The sequence below is a fragment of the Desmodus rotundus genome, chromosome 6 (assembly GCF_022682495.2).
Source record: "Desmodus rotundus isolate HL8 chromosome 6, HLdesRot8A.1, whole genome shotgun sequence".
NCBI lineage: Eukaryota > Metazoa > Chordata > Mammalia > Chiroptera > Phyllostomidae > Desmodus > Desmodus rotundus.
Genome location: NC_071392.1, coordinates 113,446,074 through 113,473,698, shown reverse-complemented (window position 1 = coordinate 113,473,698; position 27,625 = coordinate 113,446,074). Strand labels below are relative to the sequence as shown.

Here is a 27,625-nt window from a genome sequence, read left to right as displayed (position 1 = left end):
GGAGGAAAGAAGGGCTTTGGTCTTATGTCATCTTGTCTGCAAAAGCCTTTTGAGGTGCTGGGCCCTGTTGTGTGGGGCCCAACCCCAGGAAAACTGCCGTCCAGACCCTGCCTTTTCTTTTCAAGGCCAATCTGCCCCTGCTGCAGCGAGAACTGCTGCACTGCGCTCGGGCCGCCAAGCAGACCCCATCCCAGTACCTGGCTCAGCACGAACACCTTCTGCTCAACACAAGTATCGCGTCACCTGCTGACTCCTCTGAGCTGCTCATGGAAGTGCATGGAAATGGCAAGAGGCCCAGTCCAGAAAGGTGAGCCGTGAAGGGCTGGGTTGTCCTTCCTTTTTGGAACCACCCTGAGCTTCCCTTTTGCTTGCGAAATAATGTTTGATTACTGTGGTTATATTATAGGTATGGACTCAGAATTCTAAGGTTAGTATTGTTCTGTCCCAATATCAGGCAACAGAATGCTTCTCAAATCTATAGGTGTAGCTCCCAGACATGAGTATATTTCAAAAACTTTTCAGGTGACTCTGTGCCTCTGGTGAGAAACTCTGCTCTAGAGCATTCTGTGTCCATTGCTCCAGAACATAAGAAATAATCTGCCCAAGGCATTTTTTCTGATGCGTGAGGTTTTTTTGGTTTGAGCTTTTCTTAAAAGATTTTGTGTATTATTTATTTTTAGAGAAAGGGGAAAGGAGGGAAAAGGAAAGGGAAAGAAACATCGATATGAGACAGAAACATGGATCGGTTGCAACCGTACATGCCCCAACCGGGGACCGAACCGCAACCCAGACATGTGCCCTGACTGAGACTCAAACCAGGGACCTTTTGCTTTGCAGGGCAGCTCCCACCCAACTGAGCCACACTGGTCAGGACTGCAGTGTGAGGTTTTGTAAAAGTATAACAATTAATTGTTGATACTTGCTAATGAATCACCATTGCTTTGAAGACTGAAATTATATTAAATTATTTTGGAAATTTGGGTATGAGTGTCTACCACAATATTTTATGGTTTTTCAAGGAAGCAATATTTTAACAACAGTGGAAAATTGTTATAATTGAAGTTAAATGACTAAAAGCCCTACCAATTCACAAGTGTTGTTAATTATTGAGCCTTTTTTCTCCTATGTGGAGAATTGTTTTCAATAACTGACCTCCACAGTATCATATTCTTGTCACATAAGAAAATGTCATCATCTCCTTAATCTCTCACTTTGCTTCATGAAGTTTAGATGTTTCTGCCTTATTGTGGATGGATTTGACCTCTCATTTCATGCTGCATTAAATTGGCAATTTCCATTATCCCTCTGGCCTCTGAAGACATTTCAGTTCATGCCTTATGTCAAACCTTTCCTTATGGTCTTCCTGTTTGTGAAAGTGTGTAGCACAATACACAGCACAAAGTAGATGCTCTAAGGCATGTTTGCATGACCACTTGTTGACAGCCTCGGACATGTACTTCCTGTTCTTGCACAGGAGGGAAGAAAGCAGTTTTGAAAGAGATACAATTCCTCCTGAGCCTCCTGCCAAGAGAGTATGCACAATCAGCCCTGCTCCTCGGCACAGTCCTGCCCTCACTGTGCCCCTTATGAATCCTGGGGGCCAGTTCCATCCTACACCTCCACCTCTTCAGCACTACACCTTAGAAGATATTGCAACTTCCCACCTGTATCGCGAACCCAACAAGATGCTGGAACACCGAGAAGTTCGTGATAGACACCACAATCTTAGTAAGTGACGTGAGCCTGTTTTTCTTTTTTTCTTTGTCTTTCATAATCAATGTATATGAGTTTTTTAATATACTCTCAGTAGTAATTTTTTTGGTTTTTCTGTAAATTTGTGGATCCCACACTCTGTTGTGAATCTTTGCGTTAGTAGTATGCTCATAGTTGGTATGAATGTGTGTTTACTTAATAGATTTCTACTTACTGTATTCTTCATACTATCTTTAAATTTAATCTCAATTTCTAATAGGTCTAAATGGAGGCTATCAGGACGAGTTGGTAGACCACCGTTTGACAGAAAGGGAATGGGCTGACGAATGGAAACATCTTGATCATGTGAGAATCTTTAGTGTATAATTTCCTAACTCTTTATTACTTTTAATTTTTAATATTACCAATAGTAGTAGAATATGTATGTTTCAAGTGAACTTAACCAGGTCTACAGTGTCTTTGCAGTAAAAGCTGATCTGTCTGCTGCTCCCCCAGCTAAAAGAGCTAAGCGTAACTCCCAAATCTTTGTGTTGGGGTGACCAAGTCATAACCAAGTAAAGTCATGTGATAGAGGTTTGTGAGTTTAGGTCCCAGCTTTGCCACATTCTACCATTGTGTGATGAGTAAGTTGCTTCACCATTTTTAGCCTGAATTTTTATAACTTAAAAAATAATCCATTCCTTTTTTTTTTTTTTTAACTCAACCATAAAAAAGAATAAACTCCTGCCATTTGCAACAACACGAGTGGACTTAGAGGGTATGATGCTAAAGTGAAATAAGTCAGACAGAGAAAGATAAATACCATATGATTTCACTCATGTGGAATCCAAAAAAACAACAACAGCAACATAAATGCACAAATAACAGAAAACAGGGAGCAACTCATAGGTCCAGAGAACAAACTGATGGTTGCCGGAGAGGAGGGGTTAGGGGTAGAAGGTGGGTGAAAAAGGTGACGGGGGGATTAAGAGGTACAAAATTCCGTTTATAAAATAAATGTCATATGGATATAATATACAGCATAGAGAATATAGTTGATAATATTATAATAACCATATATGGTATCAGATGGTCACTAGATATGGTGATCCCTGTGTAAGGTACATAAGTGTCAAGTCATTATGTTGCACACCTGAAAGTAATAAAATATCGTGTGTCAAATATATTCTCTTTTTCTCACCCTGGCTGGTGTGGCTCAGTGGGTTGAGTGCCAGCCTGGGAACCAAAAGGTCGCTTTTTTGATTCTCAGTCAGGGCACATGCCTGGGTTGTGGACCAGGTCCCCAGTTGGAGGCATGCGAGAGGGAACTACACATTGATGTTTCTCTCCCTCTCTTTCTCCCTCCTTTCCCCTCTCTCTGAAAATAAATAAATATTTATATTCTTTTTTCTTTTTATTAAAAGAAATGCTGTATTTGAATTCACTGGAGGGTTGTAATACATAAGGTGCTAATCATAGCACCTGGTATATAGGAAGTGTTATGTAAATGGAACTTCTCCAAAAACGAATGAGAATTGGCGTACTAGTACAGAATGTAACCCCAAGTTCTTGTCCCATTGTAAGAGAGGGTTTCCCTTCTCTCTAAAAAGGGCAGAGAAGATGTGCTTCATTAAAATGTACATACAGTGACCTTCTTCATCTTGAGTGACATTGTCTCTGAACATTATTTCTGATTGAAGTTTTAATAAATCCCCAGCTTTATCAGTTGCCTTTAGGCAGATATATAATGTGGTTTTACTGTAGCCTTTAAAGGGCCATATTCCAATGAAACTCTGGCTGCTTCAACCTTGAAGAATCCAAAGTGTTAATTTGAAATCCAAACAAAAAATAAAAGGTGTATGTGTTTGTACACACATATTTATATACACAAATATACATTTTTTTAAAAGATGGTAAGAAAGGCTTTAAAATGTAAACTTGTTATTGCTAAATCTGTAAGATACTTAACCCTTCATTCTTTGTATATTTTGTTTACCTGTCCTCGGTTTGCAATGTTGGTGTCTGAATATCCTCATCTTGTCACTGCCTGACCTCCCCTCTGGTTCAGGCCCTGAACTGCATCATGGAAATGGTGGAGAAAACCAGGCGCTCCATGGCAGTTCTGCGGCGCTGTCAGGAATCTGATCGCGAAGAACTCAACTACTGGAAAAGACGATATAATGAAAACACAGAGATGAGGAAAACAGGGAGCGAACTGGTCTCCAGGCAGCACAGTCCTGGGAGCGCAGATTCTCTCAGCAATGGTAAGAGGGCAAGGCCGACTTATCATATTTCACTTTAAAGGAAGATGTGATAGAATGTGGAGTTAGAGAGATCTAGATAATTATGAAGAGTAAATAATAAAATACGATGTCTGTCCAGAAAGTATCCAGCCAAGTAATGTGCAACATGGAGCCATTTATTGAAGAAGATACAAGGAACATGGTACATAGGACAACGACACCTCAGTCCCCTTCAAAGTAGGCAGCCTGGGACCTCACACAGTTCTCCCAATTGCCATCGGCTGCCCCGTTGTATTTTCCTGAATCTCATCAACAACTTGAAATCTCTTCCCTTTCAAAGGTGATTTTAGTTTGGGGAAAAGCCAGAAGTCACAGGGCACCAAATCTGGGCTGTAGGAAGGCTTAGTCATCTGGGTGATTTGATCTTTCACCAGAAAACTCTGAACGACACGTAATGTATGAGTGGGCACATTGTTGTGACGAAGCTGCCAATCACCAGTTGCCCATAGCTGCAGCCTTCTGAGTCATCTCAGTAGTTACCGTGGAGGAATGTTTAAGCTTAATGCAAAATTTGATGCTGATTTCTGCTCTACTCACTCAGTCATTTTGAATGCAACAGCCACACAGTACACATGCTACTCAACGGCATCTACCACCCCCTCTGGCTAGTACAGTGAAGTCATCATTGTTCACACATGTGCATTCCAGTCCACTCTCCTTGGCTACCAGGTTATATAATTGTTGTGCAGACCATTCTCGTTATATTAATAATGGCTGGATTTTTTCCAGACAGACCTCGTATGTCAAAAACTCAGTACCGGACATGTTCAAGAAATAATTGTCTTCCTCATGAAGAATGAAAATATTTTTTATTTTTTTCTGTTTTTAACTCTGTATACATGCCAAAAAAGATTATCAAAGAGTATTTGGTTATTAAATTCAGCCTACATGAATGTACCAGGTACTTTCTCATATATCACATTTACCATATTTTGCCATGTATAATATGCATTTTTTTGCCCAAATTTTTGATGGAAAAATAAGGGATGAGCATTATATATGGGCAGTGCTAACCCATGGGAGCCCATTATGCGTGGCAAAGTACAGTGGCCTTCACAGTAGCCCTGTATGTGTTTGCCTCAGTTTTCCCTCATCTTTTCCCCAGTCCCCATGAAGAAAATGCCATTTATTAACCTCTTCCTGGAGACCTCTATAAAAAGTTTTACTACAAAAAGCTGGGTTGTCCCATCTTCCCTTTTCCCAGCCTGAAGCAGCAACCGTTCTCTCAATCCAGGGTACATCCAGGATGCCACATCTATATCCTGCAAAGTGATCATCACATTCACTTAAAAACTGAAAAGGTACCATATCCAAAGACAAAGATAAATGAGAGGCCGTCTGTGATCAGGCTCCTTCCCCACCCACCCACTTCAAGCTCCCAAGTCTCACAAGGTAGAATGAGTCTCTTATGACAGACCTAGCCAGTTCCATAGCAGACATCTGTTAACCTCAAAAAGACTACCAAAAAGACTGATGCAAAGACATTGGGATCCCACTCCCCCACCTCACCCACAGAAGTGACTCTTGAACCAACCATAGATTAACAGCATTGTGTGGAGTATCTGGCACAGTAAGACATCAAAGAATACCTGTAACAACTAGCAGAAATTACTACCCAAAGTGCACCATCCAAATCACAAACTGTCCATCAAAGAGTCTGCATGAATGAGAAGTGAGATGTATAGTCATGAGTCAGCCCTTCTCCAGCCAGGATCGAAGTCCTTGCTTTGTGTTAACTTCTACTCCCCTTTCTCAGTCTTTGCTTGAGGGTTCAGCTAGGTTGACAGTATGTTCCAGTTTACCTGGCAGAGTCCCAGTTTATGCCTGTTATCCTGTCATAATAATTACTAGCACCTTCCTCACTCAAGTGAGGACAATTGGGATGATAATTGTCACTCTAGGATGTCTATTTATGTATATTACATGTATTTAATGTTTCTCACTTTTTTTAATAGTATTGTTGCAGTGTAGAAGGAAAGCATAATTCATATCCTGAACAAGTGTACTATTTAAAATGTTAACCAAAACCACTCCAGAACGACTTGTTGCTGGTCTGTGATAATATGAGAAGCCTACCCCAGGATGTATCGGGCTCCATTAGCTTCACTGTAAGAACAGTCCTCCAAACTAAGCAGTGTGCTTGGAGACACAGTTGTTTTGCATTCTGGCATAAGTTCCGTATCTCTTCTTGGGCAAAAACATTTTGCAGACCAACACTTTGAGTGGCACTGTCCTATACTGAATAGTATTTTGAGGCATAACACACTTACCAAGGACTTTCAAATACATAGATAATTCATGTTTTGAATGTTTTGAGTTTTGCAGAAGCCCCTGGTGAATTTTAACTTAAATGTTTAGTATTTAAGTGTTCTGATGATTTTAGAGAAATTGATTAGAGACTGGATGGCATTATTACTTCACACGTTTAAAATAATGGAATATAGCCCCTGGCTGATGTAGTTTGGTGGGTTGAGTGCCAGCCTGTGAACTGAAAGGTCACTGGTTTGATTCCCAGTCAGGGCACATGGCTGGGTTGCGGGCCAGGTCTCTGGTTAGAGGCATACGAGAGGCACCTGATCAATGTATCTCTCCCATGTTGATGTTTCTCTCCCTGCCTTCCCCTCTTTTTAAAAGTAAATTTTAAAAATATAATAATAATAATAATAATGGAATATAGATTCCCTCTATCTGAAAATTTGTGATTCATAACTTTTTCAGAAACAGATTTTATTCAGACAACAAGGGGTGTATTTTGGTATTTCACTTAAGGATTCATAAATAAATGCAAAAACCATAAGGAAAAACAAAATGATTATCATAGAACTCAGGAGAGTGCTTTTCTATGGGGATCATGGGGTGGAGCGTGTATTGTAGGTGATGCAGAGTGAAGTCTCATCATCTTCATCAGCTGTTCTCAGAACAGGATTACAGGTCTGGCTAGCATCATTTTAACAACACTGGATTGCCACTTTCTACTTCTTGGGGATTTGGGGTTTCTGGAAGTACTCTCTTTCTTGATCTGGAGATTTATGGGTGTTCACTTTGTAATTTTTCATTAAGTTGCACATTAAAATTTTTATGAACTTGGTAGCCATCTAATGTGTTGGCAGTTTAAAAAAAAAAAATTTTAAGGAAAGAAACTGGCTCAGCTATCAGTTTTTCTCAGTTTTCCTGAGAATGAGAGTAACCTTTAACCTATTACAAATACACATTCCAGGCCTTTCCCTGGAGGTTATGATTCAGGGACAAAAGAATATTATGTTTAATGAATCCATTAATCAGATAAAGAGAAAAATGATTTAAAATATTAGAGGTCCCATCAAATTCATATATCCAAATCATGAATTTCAGAAATGTTGAACAGAACAGAAAGAAAAGGTAGAGTAGTTGTTGAAATAATTCAAAAAAATTACTCAGAACTGAAAGACAGTATTGCAGGTGGAACCATTCTACCAAATAAACAACACAGTGGAAGAAACAGACTTCTCAGTGAGCAGCATTGAAAGTTAGAATACAGCCCTGGCCAGTGTGGTTCGGTGGATCGAGTGCAGGCCTGGGAACCAAAATATCACCTGTTCAGTTCCTGGTTGGGTACATGCCTGGGTTGCGGGCTAGGTCCCTGGGGGCATGTGAGAGGCAACTGATAGATGGATCTCTCTCACACTGATGTTTCTCTCCCTCTCTTTCTCCCTCCCTTCCTCTTTCTCTGAAAGTAAATAAATAAAATCTTTAAAAATATATATTACTGATACTAATTGGTTTTTTTAAAATATTTTTAGGAAGAAAGAATACAAATCTGAAGGAAAATTACTTTTACTTAGAATTCTGTACTCAACTAAAACAAGTGTTAGCTTAACAACCCACAATTTTTCATGAAATAACACCTCCCATCTACCCTTCGTTGTGGTGTCTGCTGTGTTTGGGAGGGGTATATCCCAATACTCGGTCGCAGACCAGAAGGTGGAAGACGTGGAATTGATGAAACAGGAACTAACTCAGGAAGTAGTGCGGAAGGGAATCCCTAGGACGGTGAGGGAGGGCCTGAAGGAACCGTGGTATAGCAAGCCTAGAAAGCAGCCAATTCAGACTAGAATAGCTCAGAAGATTCCTGGAGATTTTTTTCAAGAAAATGGAACTTATAAAATACACAATAAGAAGAGAGTTTGAGGTTGAATTAGAAATAATTACATAAGAAACTTAGCACATGAATAAATATGGCAGTTATTAACTGCCTTAAGAAAAAACAAAAAACTTTTTCAGGAAAATAAAAAGATTCATAGAATCTGAACCACTAGAATCAACTGGGATAAATATCTGCATTGAATACTGTAAATGCTGACTATCACTGTAACAGAATTTGGGACTGGAAGGAGAAGGAATTGTGAATGTTATCTGTGGTGGTTGGAAGTAGAGGTTAAAAAAATGAAATTCCTACTGATATGGCTAGTCAGTTAATAATGCCCAAAACTGAAAAAATCAAGCTGTAGCAATACCAGAAGAATCACCTTTTAAAAAGACACTTTATCATTGTTACAATAGAACCTATATATGACCTACAGAGAGACGATGCTCGGAGTGAGGTTTAGAAGACCTTTCAGTATGAACACTGTGTTCTAAGCCAGGCATTTTTCTTCAGTGGTTAGCCCGGGGTGCTCATTAGAACCTGTGTGGGGGCTGCTGGAAAAACCCTGATGCCCTAGCCCCACCTCAAGTTTCTGATTTAATTGGTCTGAGATGGAGCGTGGGCTCGCAGAGTTGAGGACTTTCCTTTATGTATGTTATCATTTAATTCTCAGAACAACCTCACAAGGTAAGTATCATCTTTTTTAGTGAAACTGCATGGCTCATTGTAGAAAATCAGAAATATACAATTTACTAGCTCATTATCCCACACCAAAGACTTATCTCCATCCTTAAATGCTTCATTCTACTTTTTTCTAAGAACTAGAGCATTCTCCTACATAACCACAATACCATTAGTCCTTTTTTGACCAGTTTATTTGCATTATCTGTCTGGCCTTTGATTATAATAGCATCTGAAACTAGTTTTCTTAGTGAACCACCTAAAATCCTGACTTCTGTCTCCTTCCGGGTTAGAAACATAAAAATAGTTACTTTGGCTTCAGGAAATACCATGAAAATGGCCCTACCTTCCAGGCATTTCCTGAATAAGCTGAAAAGTTCCTTCAGGGTCAGGTGCTTCTCAACTTTTACATCTGTCCTAAAAATGAGATGCTGAGAACTGGGCGGGTCCTCAAAGGATATGACCAAGGGTTTACTGGTGACCGAAGTGGAGTGGCTTTTCCTAGATTGGTCAAGACTTACGTCCCCACAAGTAAACAAATGTTTCTTCTGTTATTTAACATCAATGATAGCTTATCTACATGCCCAAAACCGCTTTTTCTTACTGGCTTTCCTCATGTAACACTCAGCTAGGAGGGAAAAAAAGACTCAGTTGAAATTGATCTACCACCTTCTTAGCTTGTGTTACTTTGCCTCTTCCAGTCCTAGATTTTTCTCCGTAGTTCATAAATCTCACACTTAAGTATGAGATTTGAATCAGGAACCTCACCTAGGTTGAAGAAAACTCTTCAGGGGTTGTTTGTTTGTTTGTTTGTTTGTTTTTATTGGCAGTGATAATAGCCTTTCCAGACAGCGCAGTGTCGCAGAAGGCACTGATACGATGAGAATGTCTAACTTAAGGGATTCCCTTCTGGGGCGATTATGTTCTGGAACTAGACAGGGATGATGGTTGCAAAACACTGTGACTGTACAAAATATCACTAAAATATATACTTTAAAACGGTAAATGTTATGTATATTTCCTAGGATTTAAAAAATCTCCTGACCATCCCCTCGCCATAGCTGAAAGGGAATACAAAAGTAGGTTCTTTGTGCAGATTCCCTCCCTACCCAAGACCAGTTTGCAGCCAGTCCTAGGTGTTCTCATGACAACTAGCCGTTTTATTGAGCTTCTCAGGCAAATGTTGTGTGCCAGGCTGCCCTCCCCTGCCACGCTGGCCGTTCTGATTCCTCTTTGCACCACGGGTTCGGAGCATAACATGTTCTTTTCAGATTAGCCTCAACAGAGCATAAGGAAACAAGGGAGTCCACCAGCACTGACATTAGAAAACAAAAACAAAACCCTCAAATTACCTTAATTAGTTTTCTCACTTTTGAAAGCAATGGACCCATTTCTTATAGAATATTGTGTCTTAAAACCACAGTGAACTTATATGATAAGTCACCCTCCACCCCTGTATCCTCCCTAGTGACCCCAACATGCCTCTTTGGGTACACTTGAAATACACTGTTCCAGATCAGAGGGGGGTTTTTTCTTCACTGCTTGTTTGTTTGTATGTTTGCATACAAAGCATTTAAAGAAATTTACAGGAAACCTCCTTAAACCACTTGTAAAGGTTCAGAGTGGCAAAGAAACAAGAGCTGCTTCCTGACATACCTACAGAGCACTGGCCAGTCAGCGCTATGTGCTTGATGGGAACAGCTAATTGGACGCGGAAATACGTATGTGTAACACCTAAGTATACTTGGTTATGTTTTAGGAAGTACCCTAAAATGCATATGTGTTCATTAGTGAAGATCTCTTTTAATCTCGCTACTCTGAAATACTTTCACTATTTGAGGCATGTGTGTGTATGTTTTAAGAGTGAAAATGAAGTGTGCCAGAGAGACTGCAGCTGGAAAGGACTTCACTCCTGCTGGGTCTGCACCTCCTGTGTCTCCCCCGAGACAGGACGGCTGTGCTTTAGAAGTCCGTCTTGGGTGTGGTTACAGAGTCCAGAAGGAATGGCACACTCTGTGTGACCGAGAGAACTGCTGTATGTGCTGCAGACCCACGTTCTTGGCACTGCATCTTCCCGTGGCAGAGAACAGCAGACCGCACAGTGGAGAATTCAGTCTCCCTCAGCGATGTTTACTGCCCTGGAAACACTACACGGGAAATTTAATTTACCAGTTGAAAATATGCAAGTGATTGAGCATTATAAGGACATTAGGAGGACTTATGATAATTTCTTAAAGAATAGTAATATGGCCTGACTGGTGTGGCTCGGTGGGTTGAGCGCTGGCCTGGGTTGCAGGCCAGGTCCCCAGTTGGGGCAAGAGGCAACCGCACATTTATGTGTCTCTCCTGCTCTTTCTCCTTGCCTTCCCCTCTGTCTAAAAATAAATAAATAAAATCTTAAAAAAAAAAAAGAATAGTAATATGTTAGATCTAATTGATGTTTACCAAAAATGTGCTATTTTCAGAAAGGAACAGCAGTAAATATGGTTCCATTTTGGAATGAATCGGGCTACTTGCCTCCATTCTGTTGCTTTTTTCAGTTCAAAACAGGTATACATTAGAGAAATTATGTTAGTTAATTCACTTACTTTTAAAAGTATTTCTTTTTTTTACTTTTTATCATAAAATTGTTCTCATGTACAAAAAATACAGCATGAGTATACACTATAATGGCATAAAGAGAACCCTTGTGTAACCACAACTGACATCAGGAAATACAGCATCATCACTCCCAGAAGCCATTCGTGTCTTCATGAATCTCAAAAGGCTCTGTCCCTAATCAAATGAAAACGTGACTAGATTTATTTTTAACTCTGGCATTAGCATTTACACTAACTTGATAACACTTTCACTTTTTGAATCATGTCAAGAATGGAAAATTTAGCTACTTGAAAGAAATGTTTTGGTGGTAAATTTTGTTGAACTCGTGTTGTTATTTGGTTGAAACATAAGAATAGCCTCTTATTAGATAAAATTTTTAACAAAGAAATCAGTCCCAAATGCATGATTTCTGTTTATGTCAAGGATTGCTTTTCTATTTTATTTTTTTGGGTTAATGTGCGTATCTTCATGTGGCATCTGTTGTGTAAATGATCGCAGCCGATTAATGTTTATCTCGCACATAGATGTTACTCTCCCTCCCTCCCTCCCTTCCCTTCTCTCTAAAAATAAATAAATTAATGATCGCTGTGGCTCTTTCTATGGATTAATATTATTATATTAATATAATTATATGTTAACATAAGTATAAATAACAATGTAATTAATTTATATAATTGTTAATATTCTAATTAATATAAGTATAATAATATATAAATATATAATATTAATATAACTAATGTTATATTATTTCATCAGGATGAGATAATTATCCCCTTTTTTGCACACACATATTCACTGTCATTTTCTTATAAACTATAAATTTTAAAAATGGAGTAGCAACCCTTGACATTTGGTTTTGTCTACATTAGAATTAATAAACTGTTCTAGAATATTAAAAAAAGGTCATGTGCTATTTTATAATCTGGTTATATCCCTTGTCAGAGTATATTTGCAATAAATGAACATACATGTCTGAGTCTGAGGTGAATGAGAGGTCTGATAAATTTTTCATAAAGATAAAACATGCCATTATAGATGGCTTCTGACTTTATTCTACTTATCTCTCTCCTGTAGAGTCTCAGCGGGAATTCAATAGTAGGCCAGCAACAGGATATGTACCTGTGGAGTTTTGGAAAAAAACTGGTATGTGTCTGTCTGCTTATGTAGGGTTACATGTACTGATCTGTGCCCGTGTGTAGCGCCTATTTGATGGAAAGATTGTTGTCTCATAACATCCTCCTCGTAGAGCCCTAAGCTCCTGCCTCTTCCCCTCCGGCCTCCCCACACATCTGAACACCTGTCAGGTTACTTTGCAGGTCACGAATTTGGAATGCCTCCCTACAGTCTGTCCAGGCCCCTTTCACACCCTTCTGGGTCATACTGAGGCATTAAGTAACCAACTCTTCCTTCCCTGTTTATATGCCCTGTTTCTGGGCATGTAGTTTAATTCATTTCTGCCTGTTCTGTTCAGTAGAATCTATACACACTTTGCTCACATTCCATTCATTCCGCTCTTGGAACTAGCCGTCCCTTCTTCCTTTCACCTTCACTGTCCCTAGCTTCATCAAGACTGTTCTGGGGAGGCCCCAGTTTCTACAAGAAAAAGAACGGTAGAGCTGCCTGTCTGGTAAGATAGGGGATCAGACTAACCTCACATCCTTAATCCTTCCCTTATCCAAATCCTAGCTGCCTTTTCTTCTTGCCTCCTCCCAGTAACGTTTAAATCCAATACAGTTTTTGCTTTTCTTCCTGAGATAAAATTTCCTTCAGCAAAAAGTGTATACCTGTTGTTCATGAAGACTTGCAAGAGCATCAAGACCATAATGAACAAATGGACAAAAGATAGGAACACAACTTACGAGAAATGCAAATACACATTGTAAAATGTTCATTCTTACTGGCCATAAGAAAACTGTCGTGCACAAGATCTCTTTGGTAACGAGTTATTTTCTACTTGGGAGGAACCTTTGGTTACTCTGGTTAACAACCAGGCTGTGGCACTGGACCAGCTAAGCTTGAGTCCTCGTTCCGCTGTAGTGCCATCTGTGCGTGACCTTAGGTGACTTTCAGCAAGGTAGTTATCCACACTGATTCTTACTGATCCTTAAACTGAGAGGATAAATGTTATTCAGAGCATTATTACGTTGGCTCAATAAGAGGGACAATACCTGCCTGATGACTAGTAAGAGGATTTGAAAGGTAGCTGTGCTGGGCCACAGTGGACCTGTGTGGACATCAAGAACAAAGGAAACATGGAGTTCAGTGTCAAGTCAACTGAACATCATGCTTGCTTGACCTTTGAGGTGAAAACTTTCTTTTCTGAAGGCTGGAGCAGTAAGATGGAAAGTTCTAGGGTGGCTGCCTAGAACGCTCTGTTTAAACCTCCTTTGAGCCTAGGCCATGTGCAAGAGCCACGCAGTGAGGGAGTTTCCATCCTTGCCTCGGGAGGGAGGTATTTACATTGGGACTTAGGGCTGAGGCCCAGGCATAGAGTGTGTCATTTGGAGTGTCCATCCTGTGGAAACCAAGCAGGATGGTGATGATGGGAGGAAGTGATCAGGGCTCCTGGCACCCCGCCCAGACTTGTATCTGCAGCCCATTGTTCTCTCCCTGGGTCAGTCTTCTATACCTGCCTCCTGTTCCTTTGTACCTGGATGCCCCAGAGACACTTCAGCCTCCCTCGCCTCCACACCAGCATTTTGCTTTATATCCATTTCATTGCATAGCACCACCATTCATCACCTTGACCTCCACCTTCAGACCCTAGGTGCTGCCAGTCTCTGCTGCATCCCCTCCTCTCTGCCACTTGCTTCTGCCTAAACTCAGAGTCTCTTTTATCTCTTCTGAATTACTGTCCCAGCCTCTCAGTTGGTATCTATGTCTTGAGCCTTTTCTCCTTGCATAGAACCCTCTGGAGTTCACAGTCTCTTTAGAAAAAGGGCCAGATTCCTTGCCATGAGATGCAAGATTTTCCAAAAATTCATTTCTACCTACCATCTCAACCAAGACACATCTTCTTGATCCTCCCCTGTCACTTGTAGAGCTGACCACTTTCCCCTTGGGTCTCATCTTATACTGACACCTAAGCCACCTTTATTCTTGATCACAAACAGTTATGAGAACATGGACTACAACTTAGTCCCCTAGGCGTTCACGGTCTCTAGCACAGTGCCCACCTCCATCTATATACCCAACAGGTGGTTGCATAAACGGGCAAGTGAGTGTACGAATATGTTCATCTTTGTGTGTTTGTAGAAAACAGTCGTCTTTCATTACTTTCCCTTTTTAGAAATGATGCGGGTGGGAGGGAAAAGATTTCTCGGCCAGTTGATTTTATTGTCACTTTCTTCTAGAAGAAGCTGTGAATAAGGTGAAAATTCAGGCCATGTCAGAAGTACAGAAAGCCGTCGCTGAGGCAGAGCAAAAAGCCTTTGAAGTGATTGCAACAGAGAGAGCTCGAATGGAGCAAACCATAGCTGACGTCAAACGGCAGGCTGCAGAGGATGCCTTCCTCGTCATAAATGAGCAAGAGGAGTCCACCGAGGTCAGAGTTCGGTTAGCCCTGGGGGCTGGGCTGGGGCGGCCGGCCTGACCCAACCCGCTGCTTTCTTCTCCAGTACTAGGCAATAAGATAGAGCTGTCCACTCTTGAACATGGTTATGATTTTTATTCAGCAACAGAAGGGGTTTTTTTTTTCCCTCAATTAACCCTTGCAGTAGGGGGGATCAAAAGTAGGTTTACAGTTGTTCATATGGAAAACAATACAATAATTAACAAACAATGATACAAGAATAAACCCTGTGTTTCGCATACTCCCAACTGTAAATCTGTTTTTGCCCTTCTCTGTTCTCTATTCTTACATCTATTAGCTTACTATATTGGTTTAATATTGAAAACTCACCCTAAAGACAGAGTTTGTGGAATTACGTGACAACCATGACTGTCCCCTTGAGTGAGTGGGCTCACGCAGCGCGGGCCAAGTGTGCGTGCTGTCTTTGACCCTCCCAGTGACCCTGTGTGGTGGGTGTTGTTGGATTCTGGCCTTACAGGTGAGGAAACTGGATTAGGGAATTTAACAGACGTGATCCCACAGTGCTGAAGCCCGGGTGCCAGAGGAAGGAAGTGTAGGCCCCGGTAGTATCCGGTCTACTTGTAAATAGGGTGCTTCTTTTATGGATCGAAAGATCAGCCAGACCTGCCCAACTCTCTAAGACCCAGGGCTCAGGAGTTGGTGGTGCTTCTAAGAGAAATGACTCTCTTGTACAATGAAGTAGATAAAAATGAACTAACTGGGGCGGGGGAAGCACATGACAAAAACACCATAGCAGTCCTTTTGAACGTAGTGAAGTTTTTCTGTAACTTTCACTTTAGTTGCTTTTCAGCTTTAAGAGTCCTAAGCAAGCCTGTTTTTCTCTAAGTAGGTTGAGTGATTAGCTATCTTTGGGACATTCTCTTGAAGTTGTAAAGAACTGGGTATTTTTGGGGGGAGGAGGTGTTTAAATTTAAACAACAGGAGGTTTATTTTCTCAGTCTGTTTACATGATCCCTTTCAATATAGCAATGCCGAGCATGGCAGTGTAAATATGAAAATGTCTGTGAGCATCATGTGACCATCACAGAGGATGTGAAAAAATCCCTCATTGTAGCACTGTATGAGGACACTGAACTGTGAGGAAATAGTTCCTTTAACTTACCCTGTAGACTGTCTAGTGCACCTGGCGTCAGAGGAGTGAACGGTCGCGTTGGTGAGAAAGTGATTTCTCTAAATACACACTACGGTGTTTTATTTGCTCAGGACTGTATGCTGCATCATGTGGTCAGAAGTTTAAAGTTGAGACTCGGGAAGAAAAGGAAATAGTTTCTTTAACTCTGCCCTTTTTCTTCTCCCCTCCTACTTTTTCTTTAGAATTGTTTCTGAGCAATGATATCTTTTTGTGTTGTGTGTATTTAATTCTATATCTATATAGATATCTAATTCTATATCTATAGCTATTCGTATCAGTATCTATATTTGTCCGTATTTATCTACTTTTATATCTGTGTTTATATTTTTCTATGCCTTTCTCCAAAGGAGTGTAACATTTTGACAAAGAACATGAGTTCTAAATCTGGACTGCAGCATGATTTAAACCCCAGCTCTCGATTTATAGGAGTCTGCTTTTAAGGAGCTGTAATTTTAAACATTGTGCATATTTAAAGTCCAGCAGGGCCCTGACTGGTGTGGCTCAGTGGATTGAGTGCTGGCCTGTGAAGCAAAGGGTCACCAGTTCAATTCCCAGTCAGGGCACATGCCTGGGTTGCGGTCCAGGTCCCCAGTGGGAGGGTGCTCGAGAGGCAACCACACATTGATGGTTCTCTCCCTTTCTCCCTCCATTCTTCCCCTCTCTAAAGATAAATAAATAAAATACTTTTTAAAATAAATAAAGTCTAGCAGGGTATCCCTGGAGTTTGTCATCCCCCCTGTGAGGGGGCTTGGTTAGCGGAAGGGCCCAGGACTGGCGGTTAGGAGCCCTGACCCTGAGTTCCCGTTCTTGTTGCCCCTCACTAACAGCGTGTGCCCTGAGGAAGCATTTCCTTCCCTGCGCAGTGGGCGTGTAGCGGCCCCTGTCCTGCTGCTCTCGTAGTTTCTCCAGAGGTAACAGCTACTTGTGATGGTGAAAGCGTTTTTGCACTGAGCTCCCTGCGCTACAGGCAGTGTGCAGATGCGGAGGACTTTATGACGCGGTTACCGACGCGTGTGAAAGCCGTGGCAGCTCCTGCTCTTGCAGAGGAGCGGCCTCCTCTGAGGCCGGACCTGAGCGTCTCCCTTGGAGTTATTAAAGACTGTTGGGCCAAGTGCGTGCCTCCAGCTTTGAGGAATGCTGACTTGAAGGGCGACTACAACAACAAACATTTTTTGTCTTGTGTCTTGGCAAAAGCCTCATGGCTGAGTCAGGAAAAAGTCACAGGGAGAGGGAACGCACAGTGTCCTTCTCGCCCTGGCCGCTCTGACACTTAGCACATCGCTCCTGCGTGCATGTGTGCGACCCTGCCTCAGTGGGAGGCTGTTTGTTTTGTTTTTATGACATGTCATAAATTATGAAATAAGCTGTTTTAAATAGAATGGCCGCCAGGCTGACAGCACCAGTGCTTTAATACCCGGGTGTGCAGGCCTGGACAGAGGCGGTGGGCGCCCTCCCCTCCGACGGGCTGACCCAGGGGACAACCACTGGGGTCTTCCCCCAAAGTGGCAATGTTCTGCCGAGGCATTGCTGGGAGTCAGTCCGCCAGACTCCCACATATTAAATTCTCTGTGATGCAGTGTGCTTGAGCCCTAACAATTACTTCAGTTTCCTTTTTCGGTCATCTGGTGTTGATGTCAGCCAGTCTGGACAGTCCCTGGCGTGTATTTCCTGAGAAGCCTGTTGGTTAGAAAGGAGTACACAGCCCTTCCTAATGTTCTTTGAAATGAAACTTATACAGTGGGCGTGGTGGAATCACGAGGTGCGGGTTCTAGGCTTTGCATGGCCAAGTAGTCATTTTATAGCCTTAGGCAAGTCCTTGCCCACTGGCCCTCAGAGTCCCATCCATATAGTGCAAGAGGGGCACCAGGTGGCCCTTTTCAACACTTACTGTCCCGTTGTTTTTCATCTGAGCACATGTCCTGATTTCATGAAGGCTGGTGTCTCTTCTCTAAGGAGCCTTCAGACTAGGCCTTGTGATTGGCTTCTGCTGTCCTGGAGAACTTGGGGAGGGAGGGGCTGTCCAAGTCCTTCCTGATACCTAAACAATCCTTGCCACTTCCTCCTTCTGGCCAATGCCATAAGGCTTTTTCCTTCCTGTAAGTGGTTCCTGGAGACCTTGGGTGCAGAAAAACACCCGTGTCACTGTTGGAGTCATCAAGAGAACCTAGAGGAAGGAGAAGAGCACCCAGGGGCAGGTGCTGGGAGCTGCGCGTGGTGGCAACATTCTTCATGATGCTGAAGCATAACGTTGGCCACTGACTGTTTCAGCTGCTTCTTTCATGGCTGCTGCTTCTAGCTCTAAGCACACCTCACGTGGCGTGCATTCTCTGTCACAGCATTAGAGCATTTCCGAATGGTGCACCCCCTGCCCCTGGCTCCCCGACCACCGTGGTTTCTGCTGAACCGCAGCAATGCCTGCCTCCCTCCAGGAAAGTTCAGAGTAGTAAGAAAATTCCCTGACCTACACCTCTGGGGCCCTGAGCTCTGAGATACTATGGGGGCTCCCATCAACAAACCACAAGTACCTTTACGACTCCCAGGCCACCAGACAAGGCACATCTCTGAAAGGAGAGAGAACACAGTGGAAGTGGCACAATCACCCACATTCCTGTTCAGCCATCCTGGTCTCCTGGCAGGTGACGTTTTTTAAAAAAAATTAGGTGTTGTCAGTGAAAATAAGATTATTCCTCTGTTGGGGAGACCAGGAGAGAAAACTACGTGTGGTCTTAGAATAGGTAGCTGTGGTGGGGGTCCCTGGGCCAGAGTTTGGTTTGGTTGCTGAGGAATAAGATGTAAGTTGGCACCTTCAGCAGGAGGTGGGACTCCCACCTACCCTACGATGATGCTGTTTGTGTTTTCACATCCCCCCATCTTACTGTCCCCTCCGTCAGGGTAGATACCTTCCTGTTTTACTCAGGAAACTCGAAAAGCAGATGACAGTGGAGGCAGAACAAGCCCAGGTATGTGTAGCTCCAAGCCCAAGCTCTCTGCATGCAGGCCCCTCTTCTGCAGTACAGGTGACAAGTGATGACAGGTCTGCCCCTCGACACCCAGGCGACTAACCGATGCCTATGTCTTGCAGAACTGCTGGAACTGTGGCCGCAAAGCCAGCGAGACCTGCAGTGGCTGCAACATCGCACGGTACTGCGGCTCCTTCTGCCAGCATAAGGACTGGGAGCGGCACCACCGCCTCTGCGGCCAGAACCTGCATGGCCAGAGTCCTCACAGCCAGAGCCGACCACTGCTCCCTGGAGGGAGGTCAGCCAGGTCCGCCGATTGCAGTGTTCCAAGCCCAGCCCTGGACAAGACCTCAGCAACCACCTCGCGTTCCTCAACACCTGCCTCTGTGACAGCCATCGACACCAATGGACTCTGAGCCCCGGGCTCACTTCCCCCTGATGACCTCGCAACGAGAAGGCTGGCTGTTTGGACCAGTACAAGTAGCTGTTGGGTCATCAGTAAGAAGTGAAGTGGAGGCACAGAGAGCCCCAGCCTGGCAAACACTGCGCCACAGCCTCTGCAGACATTTGCCCCAGCTTCCCACCTGCGTTCTTGGGGGAGCTAGTGTGTGTTCTCTCTGCACACAGGCAGCTGGCCGGAGTTGCCTCCTCCGAGGCTTTCTGGTTTGTTCCTCTCCCCGCTGGAGCTGGCGTGGCCGGCTCTTTGCAGTGTAGACCACCAGCTCCCCTCGCTGCCTCTTGGGGCAGCAGACTGTCCAAGGTGCCCCAGCCAGGCTGGAGGCAGCTCGCCCCACACGGTCTCACTCCACTGTCCTCCCTCGTGGCCCGGAGGCTGACAGCAGGCCAAGGAGAGGTCCCCCTGACAGGGAATGGCCCCTCGGACTCCCAGCAGCTGGATAAGCCCCGGTCCCACCCTCAGCACATGCCACAGGGACTTTGGGGAGGCAAAAAGCGACACTCAGGACTCCCTTCACCCTGCTGTTCAGACTCTTTCAGGTTCTCAGAAACCACAGGAAAGTCACCATTTCCGTGAAAGTACCCATAACAATAAAAAATTAATAATAGAACTTCCATCAAGCATCACAGAGAATTTTGGACAAGATTCTCCAGCCTGGCTGGATGCTTTCATTTGGGACCCAGTTTTCTCTCTCGTTTGATTTTGCTTGTGCAGAAAATAGTTTCCAGCGCATGGATTGGTCTGAGGGGGAACGAGACTCGGCTGCGGACGGTCTGTTCTCTCTGCGCATGTCGGCCAACTATTTTCGTCCAGTTACTGCGTGGACCGCCCATTGGAAACGCAGAACCTCTTGTCCCCGCCTGGCTGTTTGCAGTCATTCTGTGTCATTCAGTCAGAACACACGTGTCCAAATCGTTGTGTGGATCTCTTCCCAGGGTCTCTGGTGCCTCGCAAGCCGCATTTGCCCCAAAGATACGATGTGGTGTGACTAGGCCGGTCACTTCTGCGCAGCCCTCCGGGACCTGAAGGAATTCTTCGGACCTCATGGCATCCCGTCACTATACACAGTACGTCCATTTATTATTGGGCAAACAATCTCAGATTCCCTTGTATGTTTGATAAGTACCCTGTTTGAGCTAAGAAATGTGAAATGTGAGGACTATTTTGAGAGAGCCTGACCAGTTTTCTTCCTGTCTTCAGGGAGTGTTCCAGCTGCTGACCTGGCCCTTCAAATAAGACATCACCTAAACCCCTTCTGAAATATTAAAAACTACCACACACATTTTCCCCTGCCATTCAGGTTTTGTTGGGAGCCCAAGGACCCTTTCCATGCTCCACCTCCACACCTCCAGCACCCTCTCCCACGGGATCAGTTGGGGTGAGTGGGTTCGCCCTGCTCCTGTGGGCACTCGAAAGCCCAGCTTTAGGTGGCCACTTCCTGTGCGCTGACGGAAGTGCGAGAAAAGCTCGGTCCTATGACAGAGCAGTAATCAGCATAGGCAGCATTGTCCTTCTGTTTGGTGTATCTTTCTTTATGAGTTTTTACTCCTTGATTTACCTTACCCAAGGATTTTCTGTCTTCTAAAGAAACTCAGTACAAGACACCTTTAAAATACCTGTGTCTGCACTGCACAAAGTGAAGTATACCCAGAGGAGGAATAACAGAGTAGTGCTGTATTCGTTCGGAACTCCTGAAGCTGCAGCAGTTGGTGGGGTGTTGCAGCTTTAACAGGGATGAAATCGGCACCCCAGGCAAGACTTGCCCACATTTTTGTTAAGATGCGGGATGTCCCATCAGGAGGTCTGGGAGCCTATAAACCAGTTACAGCAAGGTCACACGGTGTCCCCTGGGTCTGTCTGCAGCTCGCTCGTGTCTTTTAGGCAAGTGAGCCGAACACCTAGGCGGGTTCTTTAAACTTCAGTGGCCATGAGACTAGTCAGGGTGTATCAGGTTTTTCCTGGAATAAAGACCCCAAAGCAACAAAATACTGTTCATCAGAGCTTGATGTCATTTTTTTAAGCTAAGGTTTAGGTTCAGTGGTGCAGGTCCTAGCTACTCTGGGCTCTGGTTCCAACGACAGCGTAGTGTTCAGAGCTGCTGTAATGCTGGTTGGCACTGCTGCTCGTGTGCTGCCCAGAGTCCAAGCCGAAAGCACACCTGGGCAGTGTTTCGGGCTGCAGTTCAGTTCTCAGGCCTGCTGCCGTGTTCATTTTGGTCAGTTCCACACACAGGCTGCAGGCATTGCCAAGACTTAATGTTTAGATGCAAAGAATCCCTTTCTCTAGCTCCCGCCTTTCTGAAATTCTCCAGCTGTCTGGTTGGAAGGAGGAAGGGCAATGTCTTGGGATGGGGTGGGTCAGAGTGCCCCACTTGGTTTCCAGTTTCTGCTGATACCACCCCAGCTACCAGGTTGGGGGTGCAAGATCAGGCTTCCCTCTTTCATCTAGTTGAATTTTAAACAGGCTGCTTAGAGGACCCACTTTTATAGTCAGTATTTGGGGGGACAAAGCAGAAGGGTCAGAGTGATGATACTGAAGGTGTTGTCAGGGCTGTCACAGGCTCTTCGATGACACCCTCGGAAGCAAAAGCAGATGTGACATGAGCCTGCCCAGCCATCAGAGCAGATCGAGAGGACGAGGCCCGTGTTCAGCATCGCCCACTAAAGGACACTGACAAGTGACAGGATGTCATTGTCCTCTCCGGTGAGGAGTGGTTGCAGGAACCAGAGAAGACCAAAAGCGGCCAGTGTGGAAGGCATCTTTAAATATGTTCCAAGGGATACTTGAGGGCTGGATCTTCATATCTCCAGTCGTCCTCTGGGTCTCCACTGCCTGCAGCTCGCCGACTCGATCCACCGGTGAAAACTGACTCTGGAAGAAGTTTAATTCCACCCACACAAAAGCGGCCCTTCTACCCTAATGAGGTGTGAGCACTCTACTCTGGAGGGCCCCGCAGCGCCAGGGGTCACGCGGCCCTGAGGTCACAGAGCGAGTAGATCTTTCCTCAGACAGTGCTGAGTTGTGTGTGTGTGTGTGTCTCAATGGCTCCACGTCTGGAAAGAGGACACGTCTACCCAGCATCGGTGTGCCCTCCGTGCACGGATGTTCTTTGCCCGTCCAGGCTGCTTGGTCTACCAGGCGCTTCTCACTGCTCGGCGTCAGTCAGTGTGAGTTGAGCATCTTCAGTTTCTAGACAGGAAGTCACTTCACTTTGTACGGCCTTGTTCCAAAGTCAGATTTATACCCAATGCTGCCACCTGCTTGCAAAGGGTGTAGACCTTGTTCTGGGAGTTCCAGAAAAATAGCAAGTGGATTTGCAGGTTCAACAACACAAATCAGAACTGAATGGTAGTGCGTTTTTCAGAGTGAAATCATAGGCAAAGAGCAGGTGGCTGTCCTGGAAGCTGTGGAAGGGATTGTGGATGGAATGAGTCATTTATAATAGAACACATCTTGGAGGCTTTCTTCAGAACTGATTTTTAGACTCCCGGGTCAGTAGACCAAGTCAACTTTCTTAAATTTATTACTATTATTTTTTAGCTATTTGCAGAGAACTGGGTGGCGGTGTGTTTGAACCAAATGTAAGAAAAGCCAGAGGAACCTGGGCTGTTGCAGCACGGGCCAGCCAGCCAGCTGGCAGGAGGAGTCCTGCTCAGGGTGGCGTGGGGTGCTGGGCTAGCTGCCTGCTGGGGCCCCTCCGGCGCTGGGTGTCTACTCTTGTGAAACCAAAATGCTGACTCCTGCCTCCTTGCCCACATGCATTGACATGCTCGTTTCCAAAGATGGTGGTGCAGGTGACCTTTTCCACTGAGAGCCAGGAGAAGTTAGGAGGTCTGAGGGCAGCGGGCCTCACAGGCCCCCTTCCCTCCAAGCCGCAGAGATGGTGCTTCCCCTGCAGACCCCGCCTGGCCAGACCCACGACCGCCCAGTGCACACTCATTGATGCTTTTACCAAATAGGGCATGTGTGGCTGGGGCGGTGGGGACAGCCCTGTCCCCGCCTTGGAGTTGGCAGAGAAGCAGCAATAAGCATTAGGTAAGTGAGTGAAAGCGCTGTGTGGCTAAGAGACCTTCAGTCCACTTCCGCACCTTTCCGAGTTCCTGAGGAGGCTACAAAAGCTCCGTTTATAAAAGAAAGCCAATAATGTAAATAAATTTACAAACAGCCTCGAAGCATGATTTTTAAAGGGATATGATGAATGTGAAACCACCCACAGGATGCGGACGAGTCTGGTTTTTCTGTGCTTTGTCATTTCTATGATAGGAACTTTTGTTACTTAACTCTGTGCATAACTTATTTAATGTACTGTATAAATGAACCAAAACTGGTAAATATGTATTTAGTTTGTTCTACTTAAAGTAGTCAATAAAAAGGCTATATTCCTTTTCTGACTCGAGCTGGAATGCGGCTGGGAAGCAGGCTGGTGCACAGATTCTGCAGTGCGAGGTGTCCTGTGTCCTCCCCCCCCCCCCCCCCCCCCCGCACGCTCCCTCCCCGGTCTGTGGCTGGAAGGTGGGGTGGGGGACCTACAGCAGTCCTTGCTGTGGCCTGAAGAGCACCCAGGGGAATGAAATCAGGATCTACGGCTAAGGAGATGGTTCCAGATGCTGGGCCTCTGGGAAGCCAGCTGAGGGCCCCGGCCCCACTCGCCTCTTGACTTTGCCTGCCCACCTGCACTTCAGTGCCAGTAACAGCTTATGGACACTCCCAATTCCTTGTTCGCTTCTTCACCCTTAAGTCATTTAATAAGGAAACTACAACCACGAAAAGTTTAAAAATTGTCATGTCCTCACAATGATGTTAAATCGTAAGTGCATTATTGAAATAGGATTTCTACAACTGAACACTTCTCGGGTCCCTGAAGGCCCACCCGTTTGCTGTACCTCCAACAGGTCCCGGGTCATACCTTCCAGGGCTCGGAGATGGTTTAACCAGCTGTGACGTGACACAGATTTATGCTGGCGCACCTACATGCACCTGTGTGCAGGAGTCCTGGGCCATCAGTCCAGTTCTTAGCTGGTGACCTGAGTCCTCGCTTCCTAGAGCTCTGGCTCCAGCCTCCCTCTGTTGCCTCAATACCCAGCTCTGGCCTCCGCCCTACTTCTAAACAGCCTTGCCCAAAAGGCTTGCTGGCACCACCAGCTTCACAGGCCCCCAGAATGCAAAGGGAGGGGTTGGCTACTAGATCTCAGGGTGGGGAGAACGGCTGGGCTGTGTGGCCTTGGCCCCAGAAGGCCGGGCTGGGGCTCAGCCATGTGATCTTTTGTGCACGTGGGGCCAACTGCCAGCCTCTGCAGCTGCCCAGCACTGCAGTCCACCACCCAGAACAATTACAGGAGCCCGGCCTCGTGGCTGTCAACCCACCACGAAAATCCCATGTGGCAGACAAGTCAGGAATCCACCGTCTGCCTTAGCTCTGGAAAATAAAGGGTCCCAGGGACTGGCGGTAACGGTGAAATGCTGTGTTAAATGTGCCATTGCCATGAAACGCCCAGACGCGGGATAAATGTAATAATTGTACTTGTAACTGCCTTGCTGTGGCCACAGATTAGGTGTTGGGATGTCCCCAAGGGCCAGGAAAAAGTTGAGGAAACTGAAGCCACAGACGTAGTTGAATACAAAAGAGGAAACCTGTGCTGCAGGGGAGCAAGAGACATTCCAAGAAGTGAAGAGTTTGAGCAGTTGGCTGCCTCCAGGGGGAACATGAGACTAAGCTTTGAGCCTGTTCAAAAAACAAACCCGGACCTCTGCTCAAGGCTAGAGGCAAGATCACTTTGGCTTTGGCCACAGCGAAAAGGTGAGCGGGGATTACATGCCAGTCTGCAAAGGGAACTGAGCAGAAAGCGCTCTCTGCCCCTGCGTGAAGAAAAAGGGAAAAATCTGACCAGAGACTATTACGTATGCTCTCTCCTGGGGCTGAGGTTCAGATCTTCATTACTCCAAAGGTCAAAGAATCCCTAGGATAAGAAATAAAGATGATTCTAGGCTTGTAGTAGCTCCAAGTGTCTGGCAGAAGCAAAAATGAAGATCCTCCAGAAAAAATATCAAAATAATCATAATATTGCATATCAACCAATTATACTGAACATCCAAGGAAATAAGCCACAAGAGTCACCAGGAACAATAAACGATCGATTTAGACCCCCGGGACTTAAGATATTGTTATTACAATATCAGGTACAGAGACCTCTAGAAAAAAATAGCAGAAAGTTTGACACTAAAAATAACTTGGCAGACAGCCCTCCCTGGGCCGCTAACCTAGGAGAAAGAAAACAATAATCGAGCTTAAAAAAATAAAAATAGGCAGATTTTAAAACAATTCTAGAAATGACAATCATTGAAATAAATACAGCAGATTCCATGAAAATGAGTGAAGCAGAAGAGACAGAAAATAGGTTATTCCTTCTGAAAGGTAGTTGCTAGAGGAGAAACCTTTCAGATTTTACCTAGTGTGGCGTCCAGGAGCCTATTGACTTGTGTTTCTAAGTAGAAAGGGAAATATTTGGTCCCAGATGACGATATAATCTCAGGATGAGCAAACATACACCGATCTATAAACCCATCTTGCCCGTCTGTGCTTGTTTCTAACTGCTGGAATTTCAGGCCTGTGAGTTGGGTGTGTAGCGACATCCTCCTTCTGGGGGGCTGGGAAAACAACAAACCACCCCCCACCCCCGCCAATTTGCCAGGACAACTTCATTGCCTGGTGCCGGGCTCCCTCTAGTGGGCAAAGTCAGACATGCTACCTCTGCCGCCTCCATCCACAAGCCAGATTCCTATCAAGGGCACACACCCCAGCAACTTTTGCCTTCTTTGTTCCCACCTTTTCTGAGCCTACCTTTCTGCCCCACGAATTTAGCTAACATTCTCTGTTAGCTACAAACAGAGAATGTTAGCAGTTTAGCTAACTGCTAACTGCTCTGTTTAGCTAACATTCTCTGGAGCTCCTAGGAAGCTCCAGAAATGATCAGGCCTTGGCCCCACCACCACCTGCCTTCCGCAGGGGTAGCCCTAGAAAGCCCTGCATAGCCCACACCAGAAGCAGGCTCTGCCTTGTGCTCTGTGCTACCCTCCGGTGGCTCTTTCTCGCTGCCCCGTCTGCCATCCAGCAGCTGCAGAGCTCGGCTGCACTCCTTCCTGTATCAGAGCTGCCACCGTCCTCCAGCTCTGAGCTGGTTTCCGTTTCAGAGGATGCCCAAGACCTCCCTCAGCGCTGTTCATGTTTGACGGCAAATAGCTACTAGTGGCAGGGAGTGGGTCCACCTGTGTGACCCTTGCTCACAGAGTTTCTATGTTCTCCACCTGTAAACTGGGGATGCAAATGATGCCTACGTCACTGGGTTGTTGTGAGGAGAAGTGTGATCCTGTGGGAGTCACACCAGCACCCAGGAAGGCCCTGTGAACAGGCCGCCACACAACCTGCTTCTCTCTGCTGGTATGTGATTTCCCTGAGGATTCATCTTTGTCCCAGCAGTCTGCCTGGAGCCTGGTTTCTTGCTGAAGTAAAATTTGTTCTGAGAATAACTTTGTGAAGGCCCCCCTAATTCTCAGTGTGTCCGTTTCACTCCGTCAGAGGCTGTGTTGATTGCACTTGGTGTGCGTGTTTCTTATTGAGAGCCGGAGGCCAATGGCAGCAACCTAGACTCTCTGTAACACCTGGCCTGGCACTAGGCCAGTCCCCAGGACAGGTTTGAATGTGTGCAGGTGAGTCACTGGCACAGGTGGGAGGAAGGTGAGGAGGCAGGTGCAGGGAATGGGTGAAAGGGTAGGGAGTGGCAGCTGCTGGATGGAGCCGGGAGCTGTACCAGCTTCAGCACTCTGCCTACCCTTGACCTGCGTTCTGTCACCGGCCCGGGACATTTCACCATCCCCGGCACCTTCCACAAAGCAGATGCCCAGTGGCTGTTGGTATGAGCTGAAGAGCCAGTGAGAGCAGGGTATTGAGGTTAAGGATTGGGAAAGGTAACCCAGAACCGATAGCTTCGACCTGATATATAAAGGCTAAGGAGGTGTTTTTGTAGTGAGCAGGGGTGGGGGGAGAACAAAGGCCAAGAGTGGGTGTGACTAAGGTCGTTGGACCCAAA

General features: G+C 45.0%; 1 protein-coding gene across 6 annotated transcripts in view; it reads left to right on the top strand.

Moving 5' to 3' along the window:
* CBFA2T2 (CBFA2/RUNX1 partner transcriptional co-repressor 2) overlaps window positions 1-27,625 on the top strand; it is a 146,969-nt gene that overhangs the window by 114,210 nt on the left and 5,134 nt on the right. For 3 of the 6 annotated variants that reach the window (XM_045194534.2, XM_045194533.2, XM_024559597.3), the window contains 7 exons: window positions 126-307; window positions 1,475-1,728; window positions 1,973-2,058; window positions 3,761-3,956; window positions 12,475-12,543; window positions 14,754-14,944; window positions 19,207-23,927. In XM_045194534.2, coding sequence (XP_045050469.1) covers window positions 126-307; window positions 1,475-1,728; window positions 1,973-2,058; window positions 3,761-3,956; window positions 12,475-12,543; window positions 14,754-14,944; window positions 19,207-19,500 — 1,272 coding nt within the window. In that variant the 3' untranslated portion in view covers window positions 19,501-23,927. Of the gene's footprint in view, window positions 1-125; window positions 308-1,474; window positions 1,729-1,972; window positions 2,059-3,760; window positions 3,957-12,474; window positions 12,544-14,753; window positions 14,945-19,206; window positions 23,928-27,625 lie in introns of those variants that run through there. The other 3 variants (XR_002974696.3, XR_008427068.2, XM_024559598.3) reach the window with 3 other exon arrangements.